We start from the raw sequence: 13,142 nt of genomic DNA on the forward strand, positions 1-13,142 counted from the left end.
TAGGTTCATGAAACAGGGATGTTGTGTTGATTGAGTTAATGGAAGTGTTGTTGTGGAAGTGTTCATAATACTATAATTATTGCCTATAATTATTGCCACGGACACATTTGTCTGTAGGCTAGCGCCGCTTGTACAATTCACTCTTTGTCAAGTCCCGCCCCATGTCGCTTTGTTACTAGGTGGGACAAAAAAGCCAGGGAAGAAGTCCTGTTTTTATAATGGAAGTGAAGGGGGGAAAAAAATAAAATCATAGCCTCATTATTGCTATTTAAAGTACCAAAAGGAAAACATCTATGTAATATTAATAAAAAAGGAACAAAAAAGTACAGTTTTCCCCCGAAAATATATGTTAAAATGTTTTTACTTTTTAATCATTTAAAATATATGTACGCAATCGAATATCTTACTTACATCGATATCTTTCATGTGAACTAGCTTGTAAAAGCTTATTCATTGTCATTATCAAAATCGCTATGACCGCCCGCGTCTCACCGTGCCGCGGCCGTACCGAGCCGCATCGCACCGCACTGCATGTCTATGTCAACACTAGTAATCCACATAGCGATTTCTTTATCATTTGAACAAATATTCACTGTGTATTCACAAATATTGTTTTCCAAAATGTTCCTATTTATCATGACAAAGCAAAAAATTAAATATCAATTTAAAACTACACTCTTCCCATTTATGTGAATGAAAGAAAGAGGACTTTGTGCCACTGCATATATCGTATTTTTCTGGTTGGCCAGTCAGGGACCAATCAGAAGGCTGACAAAGGGTGAAGTGTGTCCCTGGATTGAAACGGGTGCCCCTGCCCCTGTCCCAGTAATGCTCCAGGTGCTGTACAAGCTGAAGACAGCCAAGGTGTTTGAGCGAAGCCGGTCCAAGGAGGAGAAGGGCAGCCAGGAAGTGTCAGACGAGGACCCGTTTGCCATCCAGATCATGGCCTTCTGCCCCGAGAGCAGGATGCTGTGCGTCGCCGGCGTCTCGGGCAACATCATCATCTATCGCTTCAGCAAGCTGGAGATAACCACTGAGGTGGTGCAGGTGTGTGAAATATCTGTTTGCTCGTTTAGTCTGGGATCCCTACAGGGACGTGCTGGGCCCCTGATTCAGCCTGGGAAAAAGAGTTGTAGAGGCCCTCATTACGTGCTATAGAGAGAGATCGCTCTCTATAGCTAATCAAAGATTTGCCATTTCATGACAAGTGACAAGCCAGTGGGCCAATTACATGAGTTATATTTTGTCGTTGTCGGGTGGAAACCTTGTATGTTCAAAACCGTTTGTTTTGTATTTATCATTTTAAAAATGATTTAAACTAGTGAAAACAGCATATCTACAAGCACACAACGCCTCGCACACGAGGCGTTGTGTGCTTGTAGATCTGCTGTTTTCACTACTTTTGTGCGACGGCCTTGTATGATGAAGCAGGGCTTTGCTTTGCGAAAGAATCTACAAATTTGAAACTTGCAGATACGAGGTTTCTGCCCAGCCTGGACCGGCCGGGAATGAACCGGACGTTCGGGAGTTGTCCCGCTTTTCCCAATGGCCAGCACGTCCCTGGATCCCTTCACTTTTCGGGGTTCGATCCTGTAGGGAGCGGAAACCACTTTACGTCATGTTGTACAGTAGTTCTCAAAGGACTACAATTTGTCTGGAAAAATCAAACCCCTGCATAATAACAATTCCCCTGCACTCAAGGACTTTTAGGGCCTACCTAATAAACCCCTTGATGCAACATAGTTTTGCTTTTGGAAAATTAGTTTGGTATATGCATCTTTTATTCCAACTCGTAGCGACTGGCAAGACTACACTAGGCTACTCGAGCATTTTAATAGGGATTGGGGAAACAAACGGGGGGAACCAAAACAAAGCGACGCCACTTCTTCTGCTTGTTGTTTCCGCCTAGACCGGATCAAACGGCCCGTTGTAAACGAACACCAGGCTTTCCCCCGTGACGTGAGGTTATTGCTCGTTAAAGTGCCCCCCTACCCCCACGGGATTCGAACCCGCGACACGCTGTCAGGCTGGCATTGCAGCCTAGGGTGAACAGCTCTTACTGGAAGTCAGAAATAGCACCTAAACATCCTAGTGAATGCGTTCATTGTACGACAGCAAGAGTAACAAAAATAGCAGCCAAACTCATGATGCGTCACATTTTTTAAAATATATCCATTGGAACAGGTTCTTGTTTCCATTTCCTGATGTAACGGTATTGTACATGCAAGTGCAAAGACACACACACACACACACACACACACACACACACACACACACACACACACACACACACACACACACACACACACACACACACACACACACACACACACACACACACACACAGGTTTGCAATTGCTACTTTGTGGGGACATTACACATAGTCTACTATCTTTGTGGGGACATTCCATTCATTTTAACCCTAACCCTAAACCCTAACCCTAACCCTTAACCTAACCCCTAAAGACCTTGTGGGGACGTATTAATTTGTCCCCACATGTTTTTTTCCCTGGATTGTACTATCTTTGTGGGGACATGAGGTCTCCACAAAGATAGCTTTGCAAGCCCACACACACAAACACACACACACACACACACACACACACACTCTCTCTGCCGAGTCAAAGGCAGTGGGGTTGTCATGCCAACAGACAAAGCAGTGAACGCACTAAGCTATCATTATATTTGTGCCTTGTCAGTAATGGCAAGCGGTGGGATGGGAGCCTGTGAGATGTGTTTAATGACAAAGAGCAAAGCCACACACACACACACACACACACACACACACACACACACACACACACACACACACACACACACACACACACACACACACACACACACACACACACACACACAAGCACATTCACGTGTCCGTATGACAAGGCATTTGTTGTATCCAGTTCCATGCCCTCGCTGTGTAACACAGCCCGCGTTGATGCGGGCTGAACGAGCCGAATGCGAGTTCCGTAGGCAGCGCAGAAGTGCCGATAATCATGATAACGCACACCCTCAAGTGTAATATTGCGATTATACAACAGTCAAGCCCTTTGCACACAGGACAGTTGCGTTTTTTTCGTTTGCTGCATGAATAAAACGCATTGGATTTGGTGTGCAATGCTGTGCGGAATCAACGCTGCGGATCCCAAAAGGAGTCATAAAAGGAGTGATGAGTTTTTTACCGCATGCGACAAGACGCACAAATCAAACTGGGTTCTTCGGATCCGATGTGCATGAGGTCGTAGAGAATCATTGTTTTCTTTTTAAAAAATGAAATTGTCCGTTTTATCCGTGCGGATAAACGCGCCTGTGTGTAAATAAGGGCTTTACCCTTTAAAATGTCTACATTTTGAATGTCACATTTAGCTACTACAGCTAAATGTCCCTGAACTTCACATGAAAACTGCTAGCGTAGCCGCCTAGCATAGTGTTGGGAGAGGGAGCTCTTTTGCGACCGGCACAGCTGATTTCTTTGTTTGACGAGACCCATTCCATAATGCTCATTATCTTTTATATCTATTTTCAAGAGATTTGTACAGTATACATTTGAAAACTTGAAATGGGATATTCTGCACAATGAGTGCTTTTGACTTTAGTTTGATACCAATACTTTTGTTCTTTTGCTCAAGTACATTTTTAATTCCGTACTTAAACAGTATTTCTATATTGGTATTTTTACTTGAGTAAGGAATTTGAGTACTTTTCTCCACCACTGAGGACTGGATATGAATAAACGTGCCTTGAGATTTTGACTTCCCCGTTGCCGTTGGTGTGCCTCGCCACACAACGTTTGAAAACCAGCTCCACGGTGGGGTTCAGGGCTAGAGGCATTCAGCTGTGTTGAGAGAAGAGGCTCCCCTAACATAATGGCTTCCACCTAATGATAACCTGGGAGAAATCTGAGCTTGAGAGAGAGAGAGAGAGAAGTCACTTATGTAGACTTAGGGACGCCAGTGATCTAATTAGACTCCGAATACGGAGGTGAGCTTTTGGGCTATGTGTGTGAACATGGGCATTAGTAAGTAGCCTTAAGGAAGCAATTACTAGTGTCAGGCACGTGCACACATAGACAACAAAGGGGGCTTGAGCCCCTGCCCTTTTATCCCTCTGAAAAAGTGTCCTCTCCAGACTATGAATGCAGTTTTTACTGTGGTGAAAGAAATGCAAATGCCATACCTGAAGGCAGCATTCAAGAATTGCCTTGTCCAAACTCTCCCTCTCGATCTTCTCTATGTAGAAATCCATGCTGTACACCACATCTCCAGTATTGACTTGATTATGTTCTTGACTTGTTTAGTTCAGTGTGGTATCAAGCACCGAAAATAGCCGACCTCCAAGCTCACAACGCGTTGTGAGCTTGGAGGTCTGCTATTTTCGTATTTACACCAAAAGGCCCTTTTAGAAATGTTAGCCCCTGCCTGTCTAACATCCTCTGCACGTCCTTGAGAATATCTGTAGAATATCTCAATATTAAATTGTAGAGTATCTCAGTACTGAAGAGCCTGAGTTACCCTCAGTCTATGCACGCACGCACGCGCGAGTGCATGTGCACACACAGAATGGAGATTTTGTCCAAGCAATCCACATCATCCAAATTACGTTATGTGAACATCCATGGGTATCATTATGGGCAAAGTGTTCTATTCTTATCCTTTGAAGAATTTCTGAGCAATAATAGTTTTTTTGGCCTGGGAAATGTTCCCTTTAATCCTCTTCTCCATTCCATAATCTTCCTCTCGTGCTTATTAACTCTCACGCTTCCACTTTTTGTGAACGTTTGTGCGCTGATCGGCACGTGTTTGTCTGTCCCTCCCGCAGTTACTAGAGGTGCGTCTGCAGTGCGATCCCAACGACACGGACTCTCCGGAGGGCGGCGGTGGGGAGCAGACGCCGGTGTACGCCACCCCGGGGGCGTCGCCTCTGACGGGCGCTCCACCCTTGCACCCTTCCACCAGCAGCAACAACTCTGACGGAGGCAACATGCCCTGTCTCAAGTATGAACCAGTTCACACATTACTGCACATGCCTGCACACTAGGGCTTCAATATTCCTCAAAATATTACATTCGAATATTGGTCTTAGAAATTGGCCCGAATATCGAATATATTCAAATATTAAAAAATAAATAAAAATAATAATAATAATAAAAAAATAAAAATAAAACTTTTTTTTTTCTCTATTAAATATTATCGTCAATATTGGCCATGGTCTTCAGTTTCAAAGAGATTTATTTATAAAGCTGATGAAAATTGTTTTACACAAAAAAGTAAATGCAATTAAGCTATAAAACCATTAAAAGCAAAAAAGTAAAGTAAATAGCCACTGTAAGTTCTCTGTTACCATTATCAAAATAGATGGGTGTGTTGCCAAATCTTTTGAGAGGAATAAGCAACCAGGTCTATGAAAACAAGCCCAAAATAAGTGAATATAGGCCACATGATTACTTTAAACCTATACATTGGCTATTTGAAAACAGCTGGTCTGATCTACAAGCTCACAATCACAACCACCATTATTTACAAGCAACTTTACAACAAAAAAGAAACAAGCCCAACATGGCTTATAAATATCAGACTTGGCAACACTGAGACATACGTTCCTCTCCTTCACTCGCAGTCAGTCAGTCAGTCAGTCAGTCAGTCAGAGACAGCCGCTGTCTGGCTAGGCTACTAGAGCCTATGTTGCAAATGCATGCTGGTGTAAGATCAATGAGGAGAAATCTACAAGCTAAGCTGTGGTCACCCTGCTATCTGCAACAGTTTGTAACTCACAGAGACACAGCCAGAGGGTGAAGCTATCAAGCTGAAGCTAACGTTAGCAGCTTCTCATAACAACGTGTGATGAGACCTCTAGAGAGAGCGGCCAGAGTTATGTTTCGTAGTACCACCGTGGATGGCCGGAGTTATGTTTCGGTAGTACTACAGTGGATGGCCGAAGTTATGTTTCGTAGTACCACCGTGGATGGCCGGAGTTATGTTTCGTAGTACCACCGTGGATGGCCGGATTTTTTTTTTCCCTTTTTTTTTTTTTTTTTTTTTATAATTCGAATATTAATTTTTATGATCGAATATGCATTTTTCCCCCATATTCGACGAATATCCGATATTCGAATATTAATTTGGCAGCCCTACTGCACACACACACACACACACACACACACACACACACACACACACACACACACACACACACACACACACACACACACTCTCTAAAACAGCACCAAGGGAGCATACACTCTAACACTCGTATCCAGAAGTCAAGGGTCTTGCCACAAACACACTCACACAGTCTTAGTGCCTGGAGTGTCTCTTCACCCACAAACACACAGCCACACATGCACACATGCACACACACATAGTGTTGTCACAATACTGGATTTCTACCTTCGATACGATATTTTAAATAAATATTGATACTCGATACCATTTTCGATACCACACAACCACAGAGATTTTAGTGCAAAAAGTGCTTCTTGAGGTAGATGGTGATGCACTTTTAAAGGCCTGCCTTTGATGTTTTCACATTCTAAGTACAAATAGGCCTTTAAAATAACTAGGAATAAGCCAAAGTAGGAAGAATACACATAAAAGTAACTTTGGTGTAAACCAATGAGAGAGGTAAAAACTGAGTATCAATATTATCCATACTATGGAAAAGTCATATTGAAAATTGATACTATATTCAAAATCGATACTTGAATATTATATATATATATATATATATATATATATATATATTTTTTTTTTTACAACACTACTCACACACACACTCTCACACAGTCTGGAGACTGTACCGCTACAGTAGCTTTCATTCACTTTCAGAAATAAAGTTTCTTTGTTTCTTGTCTCGCTTTCCTCCTCTCCTCTCTCTCTCATCGTCCTCAGAGTGCGCAGCACCCCTCTGAAGCAGTCTCCAGGGTACCAGGTAGAGCTGGTGGTCCAGTTAGTGTGGGTGAGTGGAGAGCCTCCCCAACAGATCACCTGTCTGGCCCTCAACTCATCTTTTGGCCTGTAAGTACCAATTTCTTTTTCCTTTTTGTTCCTGCCTTTCAAGCCCATTCAATGATTTCCCCAGACCAGTGGCTCTCAAATTGGATTCCAGGGACTCTGTGGGTTCCTTTAGGGGGGTCTAAATTGACCCATACAAGCCTGTAACTCTGACAGTGTACAAATGTACACTGTAAGAGCTAAGGGGAGACCTTGACCTTTGAAAGTTTGAGAAACACTGCCCCAGACGTATCAGTAGGTTGAGATTTCTGATCATGACGCGAGACATAGTATCCAAGTGGCTCAGTTTCAACTGCTGTCCCACCTGTTTTAAAGCTGCAATCCGCACGTTTAATGTCCTATGCAGGATTCTTTCGGGCCCCAGTTCCCCCGCACAAACAGTTTCTACTGTTGAGCCTCCTATAAAGGAGGTGAGATATTTTCTTTGAATTTCATGTGACCAGTGACTGGTCAACCAGTGGTGGTCCTACCTGACCTCTATAAGAAGTAGAAGGCCAGGTACAACCACTACATTTGTGTTAGTTGTTGTATTTATTGAATCTATCATACAGACTAGTCGAAATACATTTTATTCAATAATAACGTTTATGGATTGCAGCTTTAAATAGAGCGCAAACTGACAAGAAGATATTGCCAACAAAGTGTCCACGTTTAGTGAGCTGGCAACAACTTGAGAAGCTACTGTAGAAAGGACATGCAACCCAGCAATGAACCATGTCCAAATGAATTATACTGCATAGCCGTGAGTGTCCGCACATAGCGTAGACCTATGTGCGTGGTTCTGATTACTTTGTAGGGGCGTAACGATATAGTAACTGAATAAAAAAATCGTTTTTAATTTGCAATGATCTACTATATATCGATATGCAAATGCTAATATCGTACCGTTTGCCTCTGTATTTCGTATCGTACCGTTTTGCAATGCAAATAATCTGTATCAAATTTTGCAATGCAAATAATCCGTATCAAATTTTGCAATGCAAATAATCTGTATCAAATGTTGCAATGCAAATAATCTGTATCAAATTTTGCAATGCAAATTAATCGACTGTATGGAAACTAAGCTCCCCTATAGCTACCCTTGATAAATCGATTGATAAATCGATAAATGTGTGTAATCTCCGTGTTCATGTCCAGGTGCGGGTTTGTCCATATGTGTTGCAATATTGTCCACATTTTTGCTAAAGAATCACAGTGTTTACTTATTTATATCCATAATAATAGATTGTTACCTTAAAAAATCTGCTCTATTGACACGTTTCACACAGATTTAATTTGTAAAATTGTTACCATACAGTATAGATTTTAAATCATTGAATCGAATCGTATCGTATCGCCATGAATGAACCAATATTGTCCATGTATCGTATCGTCAACCATGTATCGTGATGCGTATCGTATCGTTGTTCAAATGTATCGTTACACCCCTAATACTTTGGTGTCTGCAACATTCAAGTGCAAGAGCAACATGACAACCACTCGATACAAGCCATAATTTAATGACCATCCAAACAAGATGGCAAGAAGCCATTGTGAGAATAGATCCACTGTCCTGGTTTTTGAGTCTTGTTTCACTCTGAAGACCTCCAAGCTAATGATGTTCCTTCGGCAAATCTGTAGTCCAGGTTTTTATTCTATTCTGCTTCTACACCATTTAACAAACCTGCCAATGAACACCACTTTAAGCTCAAGTTCTTTATTTTCACATACTATAAGTGGTCAAGGTCAAGGTCAAGGTAAACTTTATTTGTCCACAAGGGAAATTTGTCTTGGGCTTTCACCCCTGCTACAGCCACACACAAAACATCAGTAACAAAACACGTAATAGAAATACATGACACCGGGGGGACACAACATTACACAAGTGCACAGTGATTAATCAATACTCTCAGTCAGTGCTGTTTCAGGGCCTGTTTCAAGTGGGTACTGGGTAGAGAAATGCTCAAACAGAGCATACTGTACATTCTTCTGTAATAACACATTTTAATAGTGCAGTCAGCTTACTTGTACAGTATACACTTAAAGTACTGTACACACATTCACAAAAGCCGGGAGGCACGCAGATGTCGGTGAGGACACAAGAAGGCGGTGACAAAACGTAATGACGCCAGTGTACCCTCGTGGCTGTGCGGACACCGCGAGTATATCATTTGGCCGCGAGTGGTTTGATCTGAGCGCAGTTAGCTTAATGTCCTCATTCAAGGAGCCGAAGGCGTCGTGTTTACCTCTGATGTACGTTCCCTTCCAGCTCAGCTCAATGCTAGACCGACACCTGGCCTTTCCAACACAACATATCGTCACTGTCGGGCAGAAACCTCGTATCTCCAAGTTTCAAATGTGCACGTTTTTTTTCGCGAAGTAAAGCACTGCTTCATCAGACAAGGCCGTCGCACAAAAGTAGTCAAAACAGCAGATCTGCAAGCACACAGCGCCTCGCGGCGCGCGGCGTTGTGTGCTTGTAGATCGACTGTTTTCACTTGTTTAGTTCATTTTTTTCATGACAAAAACTGAGCGGTTTTGGACTTACAAGGTTTCCACCCGACAACGACGATATGGCTTTGCCAAGAGAACCGTCAGCTTCTCTGGAGCCTCTCGCTGCTCCAACTGTGTTTTTAATCTCCGAAATGGAAACTGACACTGATATCATTGCCCTGTGGTTTTTTCCTCTTTTACTCATTTCATTATTCTGTTTTGGTCGTTGCTTGTGTATCCACCTCCAGCCCCCCTAGTTTCTTCTTCTTTGAGCTGTTTTTGTTTTTTTCGCACTGATTGTTGATATTGCAGTATTAGGTTGTGTTAGTAGTTTCTGAGTATTTTGCTTTGTTTAACAATGACAGTGAGATTCTGAGATACTTGTTGCACTAACTAGCATTGACTGCTACGGTCTCTTTGGACTCTGGATCTCTGTGGACACTACTATTTTGATAGTTGTGCCCTAAGACACTTTATGTATATATATATATATATATATATATATATATATATATATATATATATATATATATATATATATATATATTTGGCCCCCCCTCTCTTGATGCACCTTCTCTTTACTGTTACAGTACTGTTCTTGTTTCTTCCTACCTTTTTCTTACTTCTCTGTAACTTTGTAAATAACTGTATACTGCTGTGCTACCACTGGGCAACTGAGTTTCCCCCTTGGGATAATAAAGGTATCTATCTATCTATCTATCTATCTATCTATCTATCTATCTATCTATCTATCTATCTATCTATCTATCTATCTATCTATCTATCTATCTATCTATCCCCCTGCTACTTCATCTCTTCAGGGTGGTGTTTGGCAACAGCAGCGGCCTGGCGGTGGTGGACTACATCCAGAAGGCAGTGCTCTTGAACCTGGGGGTGATGGAGCTGTACGGCTCCAGCGACCCCTTTCAGAGGCAGCCCCGGTCGCCGCGCAAGACACGACAGCCCTCTGGAGGTAAACAAGGGATAACGGATAAGACATGCAGGGAGACGTTGGGAGGCTTCTTGCAGGCCCTCTGCTGTTAGTTGGGATTGTTCATTCTTCTTGTCTTTATTCTCCTTTTTTATATTAACCTAGCATCCATATTCTGAGAACTTTAGCCAAAAATATGTTCGGCAAAGAGGTTTGGTGTAGAGGGGAAAAAGACCAGACTAAGTACAGAGTGAAAGGTCAAGTCTATTAAAGGTGATGCACCATGACATTTCACTTTTCCTATTTTAAAACCTTTTTTTGGGGTCCCACTAGCACCTTCTATCTTCACAAAGTCCCATTTCTGACCGTTGTGTCTTTCTCTGGTTTTGAGAAGGCGAAGGTTAAAAGTATCCCACGGGTTCTCAAAACAGGCTGTCCAGATTTGCTGCCGATTGTGACGTCATCTGCCGATTGTGACGTCATCATCACACACAAAAAAAGGTGGTACTGCAGCTGAAATGCTCTGAGAGCCATTCACAAATGAGAGAGGCTCTCTATTCAGGAGTGGTAATTTAGCCTCAAATCTTTTGAAAAACGTTTTTGGGACATAAACAATATGACATAAATACTTTTTAAATGCATGGTGTATCACCTTTAAGTATTGACGGTTCAAGTGGTTAAATATCTGAAAACACAAATTGACATGAATCCAAAATACACAATCATTGTTCTGTCAAACGGTGAAACTATATGGAATCTATGAAAAGGTTGTGGGGGTCCCTTTGATTGATTGAAGACTTTATTAGAAGTTTGCATAGAAAAAGGTACAGTTTCATGACGGTACAGTTCACTGGTACAAGGTCAACTAAAAGGAGATCCTAGAAAAGACTAAGCTTATTTCCATAGGAAACCATTGAAGTATCTCATATAAATATGCTTTATCTCTCTCTCAACTAAGGGGTCCTTGGCCTGAAAACATTGAAGAACCCCTGTTCTTGTCCACATTTCAGGATCACATCACATGGAGAACGCTCAGTTTATAAGATCTTTTGAGCCAAAACAATATGTCTTCCAAAGACGAATGACTTCAAACCCATGGCACTTTTACACTCGTTGTCTACATTTAGGGTTTTGGTCAGAGCTAGGTTACTCCTGTGAGGTTATGTTAGGGGTTTTAAATATGGAAGAAGACTGTTTAGGTTTCGTTTTTTTTTTTTCAAGTTTTGTTGATTTCCACCTTTGAATTTTGTCCACACGATTACAGCGAACTGTAGAGCGGCATTGCTCTGTATCGTGCCTCAGCGCTGTGTGTGTACAGCAGGGTTCCCCAATTGGTTTTCCCCAAGGGCCGAATTATGTCTAGGGTACCAAGCCGATGGCCACAACATTGCAGGGGGCGACGGTGGCGTTCCCACTACTCCAGCGACAGTTTTCGGTTTTGTCGGGTGAAAATCTTGTCCAAAACCGTTAGTTTTGAATTTATCATTTTAAATATGATTTAAACTAGTGAAAACAGCCGATCTACAAGACCTACAATGCTTGTAGATCTGCTGTTTTCACTACTTTTGTGCGACGGCCTTGTATGATTTGCAAAAGAACGTACAAATTTGGAGATATGAGATTTCCACTCGACAAGGAAGATATACTAGTGTTGTTGCTGCTCTTATACCACCATTATTACTGGGGTTGGTGTGGGCCAGACAATAGCCCCCCACGGGCCGCAAATGGCCCGTGGGCCGCCTATTGGGGAACCCTGGTGTACAGTATGTTGTCACCTGACTGCCAGGGATAGAAGCTTTCACAACACTAATCACACTAATTCTTCATTGGATCTGGATTTAGACATGCTCTTTCTTGCTTCTCCCCCAGTCTATCTCCCCCCATTCTCTCTCTCTCTCTCTCTCTCTCTCTCTCTCTCTCTCTCTCTCTCTCTCTCTCTCTCTCTCTCTCTATCTCTCTCGCTCTCCCTCTCAGTCCCTCTCTCGCTTTCTCTCCATCGCGACGCGCTGTGAGCTTGTACATTGGCCAACTGTTGCTATTTTGGAAAACATTCGAAAATTGCACAATTTCGCCGAGTGAGGCACTGAGAACCCTCTTTGAAACCGAGCCATAGCCTTCAAATCCAGACTGTGTGAAATACGTTTAGACGGCACTTGGTCATTGTAGTGGAACGGAGCCAGAACACCCAGCCCTTTAAACACACCCTGCCTCTGCAGCATCACTGTAACAGTGAAGGATAACAGCAGGTGTACAGCGTCCAGCATGGACACACTGCCACCCTGTGTTTCATTTAGGCACTGCAGCCCGGCCATAATGCTCTGTGATGCCGCAGTGTTGTGAATGCACTGTGACTCTCCTACCTCAGCAACCGTTGGATGGATGGCAGCCAGGCACGTGCACACATAAGACATGAAAGGGGGCTTGAGCCCCTGCCCTTTTATCAGTCTGTAAAGAGTGCCCTCTCCAGACCATGAATGCAGTTTTTACTATGGTGAAAGACATGCAAATGCCATACCCAAAGGAAGCATTCAAGAGAATTGTCTTGTTCAAACTCTCCTGAACTTGAATGCAGCATCTTATGTTGTAAGAATTGCCCTCACTGAGGGGGCACGGTGGCGCAGTGGTTAGCGCTTCGCCTCACAGCTAGAAGGTTCTGGGTTTGATTCTCACCGGGGGACGCTGTGGGTGCTGGGGGCGTGTTCCTCCCTCCGCATCATCAGCGCCCGGAA

The 13,142-nt window shown here is 42.8% G+C and overlaps 1 protein-coding gene across 1 annotated transcript in view; it reads left to right on the top strand.

Moving 5' to 3' along the window:
• stxbp5a (syntaxin binding protein 5a (tomosyn)) overlaps positions 1-13,142 on the top strand; it is a gene marked incomplete at both ends in the record, with an annotated part of 313,757 nt that overhangs the window by 276,792 nt on the left and 23,823 nt on the right. Inside the window, 4 exon segments of the mRNA XM_080744493.1 lie at positions 827-1,047; positions 4,819-4,994; positions 6,888-7,013; positions 10,304-10,455. Of these exon segments, the coding sequence (XP_080600619.1) occupies positions 827-1,047; positions 4,819-4,994; positions 6,888-7,013; positions 10,304-10,455 (675 nt within the window).

Source organism: Nannobrachium achirus (genome assembly GCF_963921795.1).
Source record: "Nannobrachium achirus genome assembly, chromosome: 16".
NCBI classification, from domain to species: Eukaryota; Metazoa; Chordata; class Actinopteri; order Myctophiformes; family Myctophidae; genus Nannobrachium; species Nannobrachium achirus.